The sequence below is a fragment of the Schistocerca serialis genome, chromosome 5 (genome assembly GCF_023864345.2).
Source record: "Schistocerca serialis cubense isolate TAMUIC-IGC-003099 chromosome 5, iqSchSeri2.2, whole genome shotgun sequence".
Lineage (NCBI taxonomy): Eukaryota > Metazoa > Arthropoda > Insecta > Orthoptera > Acrididae > Schistocerca > Schistocerca serialis.
The window spans coordinates 469,145,875-469,165,429 of NC_064642.1; the positions used below are offsets into that span (position 1 = coordinate 469,145,875).

Below are 19,555 nucleotides of genomic sequence, written 5' to 3' on the forward strand. Positions count from 1 at the left end.
TGCAGGCATATACCTGGAAATACAAAAAAATTGATTACGGAACCTTGTTTGGCGGCCATAATCGAAACTTTATGACTATCTCTCATATTTTGCCTTTGTCATCCAACTATAAAGCGTTCAACAACTTTTTCATTGCAGAAATTGTTACGTTTAGTTACACTACCGAATTCCATATTGTCTCGGACATATATACGGCAAGCCCCTTGACTAGATCTTTTCCTAAGAAACATGCTTGACAGTTTAAACAGTGGGGACTGCATCAACTGAAACATATCTTGATTTAGGCATAGACTAGACATACTACTGTGACCCTTGCTTACTGTACAGCGGCTGAAAATTCTGACGAGTTATTTAACCTCTCTGGCTGGAGAAATATAACTGGAAGTTCTGCTCAGATGTTTCCACTCAGAGTACACTTGGCTAGCTACAATCCTCGAGAACATAGACTATGAGGATCTCCTCACCACGAATTTCTGAAACAAAAAGTTAATCTAATCTAATCATAGTCTAAGATAAACCCCCCTAACTGGCTTCTAACGGATGCATTCACTTCTGTTTAGCTTTGTATCCATCCTCAGGGTGTGCTATTTCATTTGCAGTTTTCATTATGGCCTGATGAAGCAGTTGCATTTTTGAAGGCCATTGTTTCTACACATTAGTTGATTGAGCTGATAAGTGTTCAAAAAGGAAATTCTCCATGGTCTCGCCGTAAAGCAGATTCTCTTAAAATTCGGATACGAATGCTTCATGACGGAAAGTCTTCATAGAAGCTTCCTCCTCAAACAACGTATAGGAAAAAAAGAGACACTGTAATACGGACAGTGAGAGATATTTATTCACAAAATAAAGGGTGATTACAATTAAACTTCCGCTAATTGAGAGGGCACTACAATTTGTGGCACATTAGCCGTCCGCCTCTCCCAGCAGTAATTCCCAAATCGCCAGTTAATTCTAACTTCCGAATCGTATTCTCCAATCCCTATGCGGAAAGAGGACTTCTCGGTATGCTTTTACTGCATCGATACTCGCAAAGAGCAGCATTATTATTCCTCTTGTTTTGATAAAAAAACTTTTGGAATAAAGTGGTTATATGTCTCCTTGAGTGGCGCCCGCTCCTCGTAGCTTCATCAGGCTCAAATGGAGTAAGCGGTATGATGATAAATAGAACAGTGGTCGACACCGGTTACCAGTAAATACATAAACATCTTTATGCAGTTGGGATTGTTTTATTACTGAAAAATTAACATTTGTTATAAACGTTGACATCCCAATAGAAACAAGGTAAAATGGTTCAAAAAACTTTTATGAGTAAACCCCTGTGCACCTTGTCCAGACCTATGTTGACAGTCTGCAACTCTAAGCAAATCCTTGCAGTGCACAGTGTGAACATCATTTTTATATATTTGGTTTACTCTGGCTCAAGTAGCGAAATTTTAATTATAACTACCCTCTACATTCCTTCCACTGTTTCCATCGGCCAACCGAAACCATTACGAATTCGTTAAAAAGGAAAAAAAAAGCGTATGATCACTTGAAATTCTGAGATGGTTTAAGACTGTCACATGTTATATAATTTCCATGTTGTTCGATAATATACATAATTTCATTGTTACTCTCATTTGAACCTTGCCGAGTCCATTTCCCACTTGTTTTCTTTTTTTCTGGAAGACTGTTAAGCAAAATCAAGCTGGTCCTCTCGGAAAATTACATTAATACATGACCTCTGTCATTTCTAGAATAGCACTCAAAAGTTTTCATTTGAAGCACTCAAAAAATGGCTCTGAGCACTATGGGACTTAACTTCTGTGGTCATCAGTCCCCCAGAACTTAGAATTACTTAAACCTAACCAACCTAAGGACATCACACACATCCATGCCCGAGGCAGGATTCGAACATGCGACCGTAGCGGTCGCACGGTTCCAGACTGTAGCGCCTAGAACCGCTCGGCCACTCCGGCCGGCCATTATCCACTTTTCACTAAAATGTTCGTTATTACCTTTTAGTATAATAATAATAGAAATTAAGAATTACTCTTATTATTGTACTAAAATATAAATAGTAATAATAATAACACTTAAAATTTACGTGCATAATGATTGTGGATAACGGAAGTGTTGTCCAAGTCCAGTCAGTAGCTACAGAAACCATCCCAGCATCCGCCTGGGATGCTTTGTGATTGGCATGGAATATCTGTATTAGAACAGCTGGAAAGGGTAAACTAGCTTATAATTCCTCTGTATAAATAGTTTCACACTCTCCATTCCTTCGAGTTTCATTCATTTTTCTAACAGATATAACAACACAATCAAGTGGTTACCAAGTTTCCATAACCATTAGGAGGATCTAAAATATTTTGAAAGAAATAGAAGCAGATAGCCAGTGAAAGGGAAGCAAAGGACCATAATGCTAATGGATAATTTTATGGATTTCGAAAATTAATTTAAAAAGTTTCTTTTTGGCAACATCTTATCCTCCATTAAAAATGTAAATGTCGTATGACATTGTTGGTGGGGTGGGTTGAGCCGCCTGTCGGAGAAGTTCTTCCTCCGCGCCCTTTCCTTACGGATATGTGAGAGTTGTGACTAACGCATGTCTATAGAGAGTAAAGTAAAGTCGTATGGCATGAGGTTGGGATACCCTGAACAGCAAGTTCAGCTGTTTAACTGGAAAGGTATCTTCCTATTTCTGGGGCCAGAAGCACCTTTCCTTATTGAAGTATGAGAACTGTACATGCAACTGTATTTGTTGAGTGTAGGGACTCCAACGTCGCCACATGGCTTACTCCTCCCGTTAATAGCAAGGGGACCGCTGAACTTAACATCAACAATGTCACAAGGGCTCACTTTATGAGGCACTGTGGAGAGGTTTGAAACTGAATCCAGGGCGCTGGCGAAAAGAGACGTGATCAGGAACTTAATGTCATCACCTCATAGGGACCGATGACCTCAGCAGTTTGATCCTATATTCCTTACCACAAATTTTCCAATTTCATCACCTCTCCTCTCTTTGCCGGTCAAATACTGGCAGTGAAAATCTCATCCTGCACCAGGATTCGAACCAGCTTACCTCCGACTAGAGGGCACTACACAGACGTGCGTTAGTGACATCGGCTACTGAGGCGGATTCTGCTCCATTGGAGAGGAACTCCATTGAAACTCTTAAACTTAATGTAGTACGCCATATTTCACGTATAATTAATATTCACCCTGCGTTATAATATTATTTTTTGATGTTGTATTGAACTTAAATGAAATGTACATCCATGGCTTCCTTCCACATTCCAGAAACGTCTGTCTGGAATACGACTGATGTAGCAAATTTTGTATTGAGAGTATCCACAGTTGTAGAATTGTATCATGGTGAAGAAGACCATCTCAGCTGAGTGATAAATGTTTATTTATGATCCAACTAATTTCGTGGCGTTAGAGCCACGTTCTAAGGGATATATCTGCATAGAAACAATAGCAAAATGTATAAAGATCTGTTTCGTTTAATATGTAGTTGAACTATAAACGGAATTATATAGGGATATTATGTATTCACATTTATTTCATAGCTTAGGTCAAGAGATAATCAACACTATCTGCCAGCTGTGATAAAAAATTCAACCTTCAAGAGGTCGGTAGTCCAGGTTAAAATGCGGCAGAATGCACGGAACATCATCCCGATTCAGGAAATCTTAACTGAGGATAATGTGGTAACCCAAATGAATGTAAAAGAATAAAGCAAATGATACGTGTAGGTGATGAAACCTACGTTCACCTGGTAAGGTAAAATAAATCTCATAAAACAGAGATTGTATGGTCCTGTGACAGGTAACGAAAGTCAAGTTCAGATAAAATTCTGCTTACGAAATAGACCCTCTTGATAAGAGAAGGACTGGGGAAAGGCAGAACGCAAGGAACATCACTCAGATACAGGATATCTAGGATAAGGATAAAGTGCTAAGCCAAACGGATATAAAAGTATAAAACAGATGATATGTGTAGGTTATGAAACCTAAGTTCACCTGGTAAGATAAAGTAAATCAAAGCAGAGCTTGTACACGTATCATTGTACGACAGGTGACGTAGGTGAAGTCCAGGTAACATGCTGCTTACAAAATAGATCGTCATCTGGATAAAAGAAGCACCGGAGATAGGGAAAATTAAGATATTATATAAACATACCAAAGACGTAACATCGTCGTGATAACACAACGCAGGCAGTGACCGCCAAGACTGGAAATGGCAAGGGGAAGGTCTCAGACACGGCCAACCGATTCGGCTCAAATGTGGCAGGTCGCTTGTGTACAGCCTAAAACGAAGGACTCTACGATATTTTAGCTCAACACCCTCCCGTTTTTCAGAAAATCACCCCTAAACGTTATGACGAGCAATCGACTCAAAATTGGTGGGATCGATAGATAATTGTAAATAGAGTATTTTTCATCATCAGGTATGGGGTCCACAAATGCATACTTTTCCAGAAATCGAGGAAAGAAACTTTTACAAGTGCCCACATGGTAAACGCTTTTCGCGAACGCCGATAGCGCAATGGCCAAGGTAACTCCGGCACGGTAGCTCAACGTATTCGGTCAGAGGATTAGTTCCCCTCTATAATAAAAAAAGAACTGAGTAAATGGATCTACAATGAACTTCAAGGGGTGTCATGGGACGTCAGCTCCGAACAAATGCAACGAACTATAACCAACAAAATGAGATTAGAAACAAAATGTAACTGGCTGAGAAGAGGAGATATTGGGTTCGAATCTCGAGGAAACCTAGCGGATGCTATTCTTCTCGTTCGTATTTTTCCATATCTCAATTGATAGGGGTAGGAGGGTTAATAAGGTAAGTAAATCAATAAGGAATGGTAAGAAGGTAGGCAAATAAATTTCTCAAACCTCTTGGTATAGTAAATAACTGAAATGTAACTCCTGGTCATTTTACAATGGCTCTTCCAGTCACTGTCACATGTCCTCACTTTTCTTCGAACAGCTAGGTGGATGGTACTTGTCACACAAACATTCGAAATAAGCGCACTCGCCCCACCAAGAACATCTAATGAAGGCAATCTTTCGACAGGTACACTGTTCCTTGCGAAAAGTCGGCGGAAAACAAACTTGGTTTACATTTTAAAATATGCCTTTTTCGGGAATTAATTTTGATGCGTACCACGCATAAGATATCTTTGCCGCAAAAATCGGCGCTGAAAGTTGGTTAAGAATTATGCTGTGAATAGCTATTTCATCCGTGCGGTTGTGCAATTCCCGCTGGGTTTCCAGAAGCACACTGCAATTCTGAAGCCTCGAAATAAAGTTTTTAACCTGGCGATAGAAATAAACATCACACGGCTGCAACACAGGTGTGCAGTTTGGCGGTATTACTTTTGTCATACTCGTCGTTTGACTCTCGTCATCGATAGACATTAGAGTATTACTTTGTCCACCCCAGGAATCCAATATTAGGCAAAATTTGTTTTCAGCAACGTTTGGTTTTAAAACATTCTCAGGAAATGCTCCGTAAATCGCATTTGACAATTTTCCGGATTTGGAGCAAGTAATGTAAACGTTTTTCGAGTCGGCTAAGCGATTGACCTCTTCTATAAACCGAAGATCAAATGTAACATTCGTTTCCTGTAAACACAGAGGCTGTGGTGGCATATTGCTCCGTGTACGAATGTGTTAGTTGTTTTTTTTACTACCAGCTGCGACAAAGATTCATTTTTTCTCCTTTATGCTATAACATGCGTCGAATGCCCACACGATATTCGCATGCTGTTTGATCGGTGTTGAACGCATAATCACGATTAAAACCTGTAATAGGTGATGCCCAAGAAAATAATGCAGCAAACGTAAAATACTTGTTGGTCGTATATAGAAGCGCTGCACCTGCAGCCCACTCCTGGAGCATTCTCGTTGTTACATTCTCGTTACGACAACGAGATTCGACAAATCGGTCGTACGTCCACTTATTTATCGCCTGGTATGTATCGCATGTTGTCCCTCCTTTAACAATATCGTTTTCCCACAATTTTAGGTTCTTCTTCCTTTTCAGGTCTGTTGTTGCTCCACTCTTTTGCAGTGTTTCTAGGTTCCAATTTGGATGATTCCTGGCTAGCGTTACCGACTTTACTTCAAGAGGTATAGTGCCGTAGTTCAATCGTTTAGTAACCGGTTCGTAATACTCATCGGGAACAGATGAAGTACAGATTGCCTGCGACGTGAACATTGCCAAAGTGTTATGACCATTTTGCGATTCACTAGTCGTGACATATTCCACTGAATCACCTTCTATTTCGCCTTCATGGTGTAGTTCTTCAGTACCAACAAAAGTCATTTCGTTCGTCGGCTCCAAAAATCGCTCGACAATAGCCGCAACTGCCAATCTGGAACACCGAGAAACAGAACTGCCTGCTTCAGGTGATGGACTGATAATACGTCCGTCTTGCAACAATTTCACAAATCAAAACACAGTGTCGGTAACTTCCCGCTTGCCATCGTCTGTGACAGGCTCCCAACTATATACTTCAGCGCTGTTCAAAGGGTGTACATCCTCCATTATTCAGATTATGCAACTGAAAGATATGACACAACAAACAATAACTAGTTAGTACGGGATAAACAAAAAAGCTAATTACTACAAACTGTATACAGTACAAGTCATATCTTACTTACGGAAGATCACTGTGTTTTTTCACAAAGAATATTTAATTCGGTGGATTAACGATGAAAAATCATTACATGTATTCTCGAGGTTCGCGGCAGCCTAATGACGGAAAACAACTCTTTCCGATTGACTTCTATAAGTTTCGTGCTGGACACCCTCACTCATCGGGGTTCACAGCTATGATGTGACGAACAGGCAACCGGGACAACATAACTCTTCCCGCGTGCACTCTGTCCCGTGCCTGGATGTAAATAAGCGTCGTGCGGTTGGCTATCTGTGGTCCCTCGTGAGGAATTCGCAGCACTCTTACTCGGAGTTGTTTCCATGTGACAAGGCTTAAAAGTTTAATTCTTAACTAATTCACGTCGTTTGCGAAATTAGTTTGCCTACCTTATTACTATTATCATTCCGCGTTGAGTTGCGTACCTTCCTATCCTACGAATTCTGATACGAAAAATTGAAATTCAAAAAAATGAAAACCGTACAGTTTCCTCGAGATTCCATCCCGGATTATCCACTTCCCAGCCAGTTAACTTGGCCGTTGACGTCATTTTTTTTTTGTTGTTCGTCATCGCTCGTTGTAATTGGTCGTAGCGGACGTCACATGACATCCGTTGAAGTTCCTTGCTGACCCCTCAGTCAGTTCTTTTTATTACAGAGACCAGCTAGCTCTCTGACCGAACTCGTTGAGCTACCGTTCCGGTGTTATTGCCGCGCACGGCGAAAAGCGTTTACCACGTGGGTACATAAGCGGCAGTTGTAAAAGTTTCTTTCCTGGGTTTCTGGAAAGTATGCGTTTGCGGACTCCATACCTGATGATGAAAAATGCTCTATTTACAGTTATCTATCGATCCCGCAAATTTCGAGTCGATTGCTCATCATAGCTTTAGGGTTGATTTTCACAAAAACGGGAGGGTGTTGAGCCAAAATATCTTAGAGTTCTTCGTTTTAGGTTGTTCACAAGCGACCTGCCACATTTGAGTCGAATCGGTTGGCCTTGTCTGAGGCCTTGTGAGCTAAACCGGGGCCGGCGCCGATACGGAAAACGAGCGCATGCGCGAAGGAACGTATGCGACGAGAGGCGACAAAGCAACAGAATCACAAACAGTGGCAGAAAAAGTTGAGTAGCATAATTACAAATAATTTTACAAATGAAAGGCGGAAGAACCTAAGAAACAATTGTTACTTTATCTTCAAAACAAGGGGCGGGAGGGCGGGCAACCATGCCTAGTGGAACACAATTGCAAAATAAAAGGAATTATATAGGAATTTATTGATAAACTTCTTTAGGAATAGAAAATATTAGGATGTTGCATAAGTTCATAGCGTTTTTGTTTTATAGTTTGGCATTCCTTTTGCTGTGGATTTATTTATAAAAAAAAATGTGTGTGAAATCTTATGGGACTTAACTGCTAAGGTCATCAGTCCCTAAGCTTACACTCTACTTAACCTAAATTATCCTAAGGACAAACACACACACCCATGCCCGAGGGAGGATTCGAACCTCCGCCGGGACCAGCCGCGCAAGGTCAGTTGAGTAAGGTGGGCGCGGAATGACTTCGCAACCCAACTCCTGTATAGTGTTCTTTGTCAGTGTGGTAGATTGCGGCTGGGCGTTATTGTGGAGTGCCATCACTTCACGCAGTCTTCCTGGTCGTTGTTCTTGAACTGAGTCTGCAAACGTCTCAGTTATTGACAATGAATGTCAGCAGTGATGGTTACGCGTTGTGGAAGTAATTTGTAGTACACCGCAATGTCGCTGTTCCACCAAATGGAGAAGATGATTTTTTGTGGATGCGCGCATGTCTTTGTAAGGGGGGTTGCTGCTTTGTGTAGGTTCAACCATTCCTTTCTTTTCCTTATGTTAGCATAAAAACACCATTTCTCGTCACCAGTAATGCTACTGGATAGGAATGGTCGGTTTTGTTCACGGGTCAACTGATGACGAGTAAGAAGAGATGCACATATAGCAAGCCGCTGATTTTTGTGATTTTGGCTTAGAGGATGTGGAACCAATATATTCGATTTTGAAATTTACCCATTGCATGCAAATTCCACACGATGGTGGAATGATCACAGTTCATCATATTTGTAAGTTCTCGAGTACACTGACGTGGATCGGTATGGGTTATTGCGTTTAAACGGTCTTCATCAAGCTATGAAGATTCTGGTGAACGTGGAGAGTGACTTCAAACGAGAAAACCATTTTCTTGCCGTGCTCTGTTCAGTGGCATTATCCCCATTCACAAGGCAAATGTTTCTTCCTAACTCCGCTGCTGTTGCTCATCTACTGAAGTCTAACAGAAGAATATCTTGGAAATGTTCCCATTTCTCTACTTAGCACTCCATTTTCTAGCACTCATTCACTATCGCCAAATGACAAAATGACAATACGTAGCCGGCCGAGGTGGCCGAGCGGTTCTACGCGCTACAGTCTGGAACCGTGCGACCGCTACGGTCGCAGTTTCGAATCCTGCCTTGGGCATGGATGTGTGTGATGTCCTTAGGTTAGTTAGGTTTAAGTAGTTCTAAGTTCTAGGGGACAGATGACCTCAGAAGTTAAGTCCCATAGTGCCCCAGCTGACCAAATGGAGTCCCACAGTGAGGACCCTTTCAAACACTGTCAGGAGCTGGTAATGCTGTCTCGCACTTGTAAGCGGCATCCCCGTGTGCTTCACAATGATCACACAACGTCTGACGCTGTTCACGCCCCGTCTATACAAGGTCTGGTTACAATACAAAACACTAACAGCACTAATGCACTCTAATAGCCGTTGGACCTCTCACAGAGAATTTCAAGTCTAATCATTTACCCTCGAATATTGTGTACATACGAAGCTACACTGACATCCGGCTATGTCTTCAGGATGCTTCACTCTATTTGTCAGGCAATATACACACATAAAAAAACTTTTGCATCACCTCGGTTCCGAGAGTTCCTGAACCTGTACAGAAAATTGGAATAGAGATCAAGGTAAACATAATTTACGCACTTTTTATTGCTCATGAATACCACATGCTGCATATTGTACCTCTAAACAGCGAGACCTTCAGAAGTGGTCGCCCATATTGCTGTACACACCGGTACCTCTAATACCCAGTAGTACATCCTGTTGCATTGATGCTTACCTGTATTCATCGTGGCATACTATCCAAGAGTTCATCAAGGCACTCTTGGTTCAAATTTTCCCACTCTTCAAAGGCGATTCGACATAGATCTCTCAGAGTGGTTTGTGGGTCACGTCGTCCATAAACAGCATTTTTCTATCTATCCCAGGCATGTTCGATAGGGTTCATGTCTGGAGAACATGCTGGCCACTCTAGTAAAGGGATGTCGTTGTCCTGAAGGAAGTCATTCACAAGACGTACACGATGGGGGCGCAAATTGTCGTCCATGAAGTCGAAGGCCTCGCCAATATGCTGCCGATATGGTTGCACTGACGGCCGGAGGATGGCATTCACGTATCGTACAGCCGTTACGGCGCCTTCCATGACCACATAATGCCATCCCAAAACAGCAGGAAACCTCCACCTTGCTGCAATCGCTGGACAGTGTATCTAAGGCGTTCAGCCTGACCGGGTTGCCTCTAAACACGTCTCCGACGATTGTCTGGTTGAAGGCATGTGCGACACTCATCGGTGAAGAGAACGTGATGGCAAAACTGGGCGGCCCATTCGGCATGTTGTTGGGCCCATCTGTACCGCGCCGCATGGTGTCGTGGTTGCAAAGATGGACCTCGCCATGGACGTCGGGAATGAAGTTGCGCATCATGTAGCCGATTGCGCACAGTTTTAGTCGTAACACGACGTCCTGTGGCTGCACGAAAAGCATTATTCAACATGGTGGCGTTGCTGTCAGAGTTCCTCCGAGACACAATCCGTAGGTAGTGGTCATCAACCGTAGTAGTAACCCTTGGGCGGCCTGAGCGAGGCATGTCATCCACAGTTCCTGTCTCTCTGTATCTCCTCCATGTACGAACAACATCGCTTTGGTTCACTCCGAGATGCCTGGACACTTTCCTTGTTGAGAGCCCTTCCCGGCACAAAGTAACAATGCGGACGCGATCGAACCGCGGTATTGACCGTCTAGACATGGTTGAACTACAGACAACACGAGCCGTCTACCTCCTTCCTGGTGGAATGACTGGTTGCTGTTGGACTCCTTCCGTCTAATAGGCGCTGCTCATGCCTGGTTGTTTACATCTTTGGGCGGGTTTAGTGACATCTCTGAACAGTCAAAGGGACTGTGTCTGTGATACAATATCAACAGTCAACGTCTATCTTCAGTAGTTCTGGGAACCGGGGTGAAGCAAAACTTTTTTTGATACGTGAATATCTACAGAGTGTCCCTCCTAATAGCCAGTACTCCAGCAGCAACTGAGCAGCGCTGTTGCATGGTGGTAGCAGTCAGCGCGGCCAGGGCGGTGCAGTCGCTATAGGAGTACTGGTTTTTCTTCGTGTTTGGCTGTCGCATTAGATAAATCTGGGAAATGTCTATCGAAAGGGAACGTAAAATCACGCTTTAAAAATCGTTTTGTTCGCAACGTTAAACAAACCGACGCTTTCCGTCAGCACTAGGCGTTACATGAAAGACATGATGAGCAGTATTTGTTTGGGATGATTCCAGCAACTCACTGCAAAACAAATTGCAAATAGCTGCTGAAACACAAGAGGAAATGCACCCGATGACTCTTACGAAGCCGGCCGGAGTGGCCGTGCGGTTCTAGGCGATACAGTGTGGAACCGAGCGACCGCTACGGTCGCAGGTTCGAATCCTGCCTCGGGCATGGATGTGTGTGATGTCCTTAGGTTAGTTAGGTTTAATTAGTTCTAAGTTCTAGGCGACTGATGACCTCAGAAATTAAGTCGCATAGTGCTCAGAGCCATTTGAACCATTTTGAACTCTTACGAATATACAATGTCCAGTCACATTAATGTGACCACCTGTTATAAATGTCTAAATAACGATGTTTCGCAGCGCGAGACGTTCAGGAAGAGAGTCAATGAGGTTGTGAAAGGTATCGATTGGAATGTGGAGCTATGCCGACTCCAGTTCCGTGACTAGCTACACTAGGTTTCTCGGCTGAGGATCCACGGTGCGAACAGACCGATCGAGTGGTCCCACAGAGTCTGACTGGAGTAAGGTTTAATGACCAGGGGAGTACGGTAAACTCATCCCGGTGTTCTTCGAACCACACACCCACAATGCGAGTTGTATGACACATTGCATCGTCCTACTGGTACATGACACTGTATTGAGGTAAAACAAACAGCATGCTGGGGTGGACATGGTCCCGAAGGATAGATGCATACTTGTGTTGATCCGTTCTGCCTTCCAGAATGTCGAGATCAACTAGGGAATGCCTTCTTGCCTGGACCCTTCCGAAGACTGTTGCAGGGTATTTGCTTTCAGATGTTTCACGCCGTACAAGTCCATTTCCATCTGCCTGATGGAGCATAGAAGATGATTCATCTCGAAAGGCCACCTGTCGCCACTCAGTAGACGTACTGGCGTGTAAATTACATCCTCCGTCGCCGACGGACAGGAGTCAGCATTGGTGCATGAACCAGGCACCTGCTGCGGAGTACAGTCGCAGCAACGTTCACTGAACGGAAGGGGAGGTGACACTGTTGGTTCATCTGGGCGGTCAGTTGTTCAATAGTTCAAAATTGTTAAGGCTTTCGTGGCCACTTGTTGACAAACTGCCTATTGGCTTCTGTCTCGGGTTCTTCGGCCGACGTTTATCTAATGATTTTTCTGACGTTTCGCCAGCACGAGTGGCAGGCATTGTCAAAGCTTCACCCTCCATTGCCGGTGGTGAACTGGAGCCGAGCTCGCGGCCGCAGACTATATGTACCTGGCGCGCCAACGTCCGAGGGCTTCTCCGCGGTCATTTCCGGTGCGGTTCTCCTCTTGCTACCTGCGACGGTCGTTTGCTGCAGTACGGGAAGCCAGGATCCGTTTACCTTAAGGCTTTCCTCTTTCTTGTTCAAACTGTTCGCGTGTTTTTGTATTTCTACAGCTTCTCTGAACATGCGCGTGTGATAGTGCTTCTCTACAGCCAGAACTTCCGTATCAGCGAATTTTATTACGTGGTCGGTCTCATTCAGTGCGTGCTCTGCCACTGCCGATTTTTCCACCTGCCCCAACCTGCAATGTCGCTTATGCTCTTTGATCCTGGTGTTAATGGATCGTCCAGTCATTCCGACATAAACTTTTCCGCATGTGCATGGTATACGGTATATTCCCGACATTGCAAGTGGGTCTCATTTCTCTTTCGCCGATGTAAGACATTCTTTGATCTTCCTTGTCGGTTTGAAAATCGTCTTTACGCCATGTTTGTGCAATATACGGCCGATTCTGTCCGTCACTCTGGGAATGTATGGCAGAAAGGCCGTACCCGACATTTCTTTTTCTGGTTCCTCACTTCGCCGAGTGTTTGGCTCTGTTACACTTCTAATATAATTTGTGGAGTACCCATTGCTCCTCAGGACAGTTTCCAGGTGTTGCATTTCTCGTTTGAGGTGTTGCGGCTCACATATTCGTCCTGTTCTCGTTACGAGCGTATTAATCATGCCTCTTTTCTGGCTCGGGTGTTGGTTTGACAGTTTGTGCAGGTATCGGTCCGTGTGTGTCGGTTTTCGATACACGCTGTGTCCCAGGTTTTCTGCGTCCCTTGTGACCAGCACATCTGGAAATGGCAGTTTCTTGTCCCTTTCTACTTCCATGGTAAATGTTATGTTGGCATGGAGGTTGTTCAAGGGAATTTCGCTATCATCCCGAGAACTATACCTATGGAGGACATCATTGCCAACACCGAAGCAGCCATTCGGACCCTTCCTTGTGAAAGGGCAGAGGAAATACGCACTGAAACAGCCAGGATACTGCGCGGAGCAAAACCACCAGCTTGCAACCTGAAGAAAGAAGAGGTACAAGCCATTAAGAATCCCAACGCCGACAAGAGTATACTGGTACTGCCTGCCGATAAGGGGAACGCGACCGTCGTAATGAAGACCGAAGATTATGAGCAAAAGATCCGAGACCTATTAGATCCGACGACGTACCGAAAACTAAACGCAGATCCGACGCAGCGTATCACTCGGAATACGAATCGATTAATCAAGGCGTCTTCTCTGCCGGCGGACATACAGAGAAACCTGCGCAACACAGAAGCCCTACCACCTCGGCTGTATGGATTACCCAAGATCCATAAGAACAACGTTCCACTGAGACCGATCGTTAGCGCTCCTGGCTCACCGACATATAACTGGCAAAACACTTGGCCTCTCTGCTCCAGCCACACGTGGGGAAGACGGACACGTACATTAAGGACTCAGGACATTTCATTGAGAAGCCGAAGAAACTGAAACTTGCACCAAACGACATCCTGGTCAGCTTTGATGTTGTTTCGTTATTTACGAAAGTGCCACTCAGTGACGCTCTGGAGCACATCGGTTCCATTTTCCCGCAAGACATCAGAAAGCTCTTCCATGCATGTCTCACCACGAGCTATTTCACGTGGAATGGCGATTTCTACGAACAGCTGGAAGGCGTCGCCATGGGTAGTCCTCTCAGTCCAGTGGTGGCCAACTTCTTCATGGAACAATTCGAAGCACAGGCACTGGACTCGGCGACTTGCAAACCTAAGGTGTGGTACAGGTACGTCGATGATACTTTCATGGTGTGGAGCCATGGTGAAGAACAGCTCGGTGACTTCCTAAGACACTTGAACAGCCTCCATGCCAACATAACATTTACCATGGAAGTAGAAAAGGACAAGAAACTGCCATTTCTAGATGTGGTGGTCACAAGGGACGCAGAAAACCTGGGACACAGCGTGTATCGAAAACCGACACACACTGCCGATAACTGCACAAACTATCAAACCACCACCGAGGCCAAAAAAAGAGGCATGATTAATACGCTCGTAACGCGAGCAGGACGAATATGTGAGCCGCAACACCTCAAACGAGAAATGCAACACCTGGAAACTGTCCTGAGGAGCAATGGGTACACCACAAATTATATTAGAAGTGTATCAGAGCCAAAGACTCGGCGAAGTAAGGAACCAGAAAAAGAAATGTCAGGTACGGCCTTTCTGCCATACGTTCCCAGAGTGACGGACAGAATCGGCCGTATATTGCACAAACATGGCGTAAAGATGATTTTCAAACCGACAAGGAAGATCAAAGAGTGTCTTACATCGGCGAAGGAGAAAAGAGACCCACTTGCAATGTCGGGAATATACCGTATACCATGCACATGCGGAAAATTTATGTCGGAATGACTGGACGATCCATTAACACCAGGATCAAAGAGCATAAGCGACATTGCAGGTTGGGGCAGGTGGAAAAATCGGCAGTGGCAGAGCACGCACTGAATGAGACCGACCACGTAATAAAATTCGCTGATACGGAAGTTCTGGCTGTAGATAAGCACTATCACACGCGCATGTTCAGAGCAGCTGTAGAAATACAAAAACACGCGAACAGTTTGAACAAGAAAGAGGAAAGCCTTAAGGTAAACGGATCCTGGCTTCCCGTACTGCAGCGAACGACCGTCGCAGGTAGCAAGAGGAGAACCGCACCCGAAATGACCGCGGAGAAGCCCTCGGACGTTGGCGTGGCAGGTACATATAGTCTGCGGCCGCGAGCTCGGCTCCAGTTCACCACCGGCAATGGAGGGTGAAGTTTGACAATGCCAGCCACTTGTGCTGGCGAAACGTCAGAAAAATCATTAGATAAACGTCACCGAAGAACCCGAGACAGAACCCAATAGGCAGTTTGTTTAATAGTTGCTTCCGTTCGCCCATGCAGATCTCCGCAGCCTTCATTCACCCCTGACATCTATGGCCCGTGGTGCACCACAGCTGCCCCGGTTTCGGTTTTGAGTAGCTCCATGTACAGTATACTTTATCCATGCGGCACGCGAACAGTTTACAAACTTAGCCATTTCGGGAACGCTTCTACCCTTGGCCCGAAAGCAAGTGATCATGCCCTTTTGGACGTCAGATTTATCACCCAGTTTCCGTATTACGACAAAGACTGCAGTGTTTTCCGCGAACCGCCGATGCGGTTTATACGCTACTGGCCATTAAAAATGCTACACCACGAAGATGACGTGCTACAGACGCTAAATTTATCCGACAGGAAGAAGTTGCTGTGATTTGCAAATGATTATCTTTTCAGAGCATTCACACAAGGTTGGCGCCGGTGGCGACACCTACAACGTGCTGACATGAGGAAAGTTTCCAACCGATTTCTCATACACAAACAGCAGTTGACCGGCGTTGCCCGGTGAAACATTGTTGTGATGCCTCGTGTAAGCAGGAGAAACGCGTACCATCACGTTTCCGACTTTGATAAAGGTCCGATTGTAGCCTATCGCGATTGCGGTTTATCGTATCGCGACATTGCTGCTCGCGTTGGTCGAGACCTAATGACGGTTAGCAGAATATGGAATCGGTGGGTTCAGGAGGGTAATACGGAACGCCGTGCTGGATCCCAACGGCCCCGTATCACTAGCAGTCGAGATGACAATCTTATCGGCATGGCTGTAACGGATCGTGCAGCCACGTCTCGATCCCTGAGTCAACAGATGGGGACGTTTGCAAGACAACAACCATCTGCACGAACAGTTCGACGACGTTTGCAGCAGCATGGACTATCAGCTCGGAGACCATGGCTCCGGTTACTCTTGACGCTGCATCACAGACAGGAGCGCCTGCGATGGTGTATTCAACGACGAACCTGGGTGCACGAATGGCAAAATGTCATTTTTTCGGATGAATCCAGGTTCTTTTTACAGCATCATGATGGTCCCATCCGTGTTTGGCGACATCGCGGTGAACGCACATTGGAAGCGTGTATTCGTCATCGCCATACTGGCGTATCACCCGGCGTGATGGTATGGGGTGCGATTGGTTACACGTCTCGGTCACCTCTTGTTCGCATTGACGGCACTTTGAACAGTGGACGTTACATTTCAGATGTGTTACGACCCGTGGCTCTACCCTTCATTCGATCCCTGCGAAACCCTACATTTCAACAGGATAGTGCACGAACTCGTGTTTTAGGTCCTGTACGGGCCTTTCTGGATACAGAAAATGTTCGACTGCTGCCCTGGCCAGCACATTCTCCAGATCTCTCACCAATTGAAAACGTTTGGTCAATGGCGGCCGAGCAACTGGCTCGTCACAATACGCCAGTCACTACTCTTCATGAACTGTGGCTCAAATGGCTCTGAGCACTATGGGACTCAACATCTTAGGTCATAAGTCCCCTAGAACCTAGAACTACTCAAACCTAACCAACCTAAGGACATCACACACACCCATTCCCGAGGCAGGACTCGAACCTGCGGCCGTAGCAGTCCCGCGGTTCCGGACTGCAGCGCCAACACCGCTAGACCACCGCGGCCGGCCATGAACTGTGGCATCCTGTTGAAGCTGCATGGGCAGCTGTACCTGTACACGCCATCCAAGCTCTGTTTGACTCAATGCTCAGGCGTATCAAGGCCGTTATTATGGCCAGAGGTGGTTGTTCTGGCTACTGATTTCTCTGGATCTATGCACCCAAATTGTGTGCAAATGTAATCTGATGTTAGTTCTAGTATAATATATTTGTCCAATGAATACCCGTTTATCGTCTGCATTTCTTCTTGGTGTAGCAATTTTAATGGCCAGTAGTGTATGCCCTTCACTGCTAGTGCTGCCACCTGCTGTCAGTGCACGTTGACGTCGAACATAGGCGGTGGTCGCATTAATGTGACTGGAACTTGTTGGTGCACATAAAATGCTTAACTTCTTGAAGAGGTTCCTACAATTTTGTGTAATCTATATTTTTTTTTCTAAGTGGTGATTTTCCCCAGTGGGCGGACAAGCTACGTTTTTGACCTGCAGAGAACATATGTATTGAAATGTGTCCTTGCGAATTACATTTATACAGAGGTGACAAAAGTCGTGGGTCAGCGATATGAACATGTACAGATGGCGGTAGTATCGTACACACAAGGTGTAAAAGGGCAGTACACCCGCGCATCTGTCATTTGTACTCAGGTGATTTATGTGAAAAGTTTTCCTATGTGATTGTGGCCGCACAAAAGGAATTAACAGGCTCTGAATGCGGAATTGTAGTTGGAGCTAGACGCATGGGACATTTCAGTGAGGGAATCGCTGGGGAATTAAATATTCCAAGAACCACAGAGTCAAGAGTGTGCCGAGAATACCAGATTTCTGGCATTACCTCTCAGCACGGACAACACAGTGGCCAAATCGATGGCATTCACTACGACCGAGAGCAGCGGCCTTTGCGTAGGGTTGCCAGTGCTAACAGACAAGCAACACTGCGTGAAATAGCTGCATAAATCAATGTGGGAGATACGACGAACGTATCTGTTAGAACACTGCGGTAAAATTAGACGTTAATGGACTGTGGCAGCAGTAGACCAACGCGAGTGCCTTTGCTAACAGCACGACGTCGTCTGTAGCCCCTCTCCTGGGCTCGTGACCATATCGGTAGGACCCTAGACGACCGGAAAACCGTGGCCTGCTTAGATGAGTCCCGATTTCAGTTGGTAAGAGTTGATGGTAGGGTTAGAGCGTGGATCAGTTCCCACGATGTCACAGACCCAAGTTAACACTGCGCTGTGCAGGCTGATGGTGGCTCCATGATGACGGACTATGTTTACGTGGAATGGATGGGTCCTCTCGTCCAAGTGAACCTATCACTGACAGGAAATGGTTATGTTCAGCTGCTTTGATACCATTTCCAGCCTTTCAAGGACTTCATGTTCCCAAACAACTACGAAATTTTTATGGATGACACTGAACCATGTCAACAGATCACAGTTGTTCGCGATTGGTCTGAAGGATATTATGTACAATTCGAGTGAATGATCTGGCCACGCAGAGCGTCCGACATGAATCCCAAAATGGTTCAAATGGCTCTAACCACTATGGGACTTAACAGCTGAGGTCACCAGTCCCCTAAACTTAGAACTACTTAAACTACTTAAACCTAACTAACCTAAGAACATCACACACATCCATGCCCCTGGCTGGATTCGAACCTGCGATCGTAGCAGGAGCGCGGTTCCAAACTGAAGCACCTAGAATTGCTCGACCTGAATCCCATCAAACATTTATGGAACATAATCGAGAGGTCAGTTCGTGCAGAAAATCCTGCACGTGCAACACTTCCGCAGTTATGGACAGATGTAGAAGCAGAATGGCTCAATATTTCTACAAGGGACTTTCAGTGATTTGTTAAGTCCATGCCATGTCGTGCTGCTGCACTTCGCCAGGCAAGAGGAGGTCTGACAAGGTATTGGGAGGTGTTCCACGAGTTTTGTCACTTCAGTATACAGGGTCAGTTTCGAAGAGGACGTACCTGGTTGTGGGGCAGGTACAGGTGCGTCAGCTGCGGCAGGACGTGTCCGGCCAGGAAGTCCGGGCCCAGCTGCGGCAGCTGCAGGCCGCGCACCTCGACGCCGCTGGTGGCCGTGGTCAGGTTGGCCCAGTCCGGCGCGACGCCGTCGCAGTGCACAGTGACGTCACCTTCTCGAGCCGCCAGACCCTGGCACGCCGCCTCTGCCCGCCACCCGCAAGCCATCACCAGCAGGGACCAGGCCGCCAGGCGCACACCCTGCAACACGTGACTGTTGCAGCTGACTGCAGTGGAAGTCAAGGCTCAACCAGCCTTCATGATGCAAGAAATTTGTTTTGGATTGACATCAGAATTTCAGCGGGTCGACATTTGTCTCTTGTACTCGTTATGTTTTATCAGTCTCGTCAATACAGTACACCTGCTACAACCGATTTCATTCAGCACTTTGTGATTCACGTGAAAATTTCTAATGTACATATTGCAGTTATTATTAATTCATTTGACCCCTTAAAGAGCA

The 19,555-nt window shown here is 45.4% G+C and overlaps 1 protein-coding gene across 1 annotated transcript in view; it reads right to left on the reverse strand.

Annotated features, from left to right (window-relative positions):
* LOC126481116 (chondroadherin-like protein) overlaps positions 1 to 19,555 on the reverse strand; it is an 84,254-nt gene that overhangs the window by 40,140 nt on the left and 24,559 nt on the right. The window contains exon 2 of the mRNA XM_050104650.1: positions 19,042 to 19,296. Coding sequence (XP_049960607.1) covers positions 19,042 to 19,296 — 255 coding nt within the window. The remainder of the gene's footprint in view (positions 1 to 19,041; positions 19,297 to 19,555) is intronic.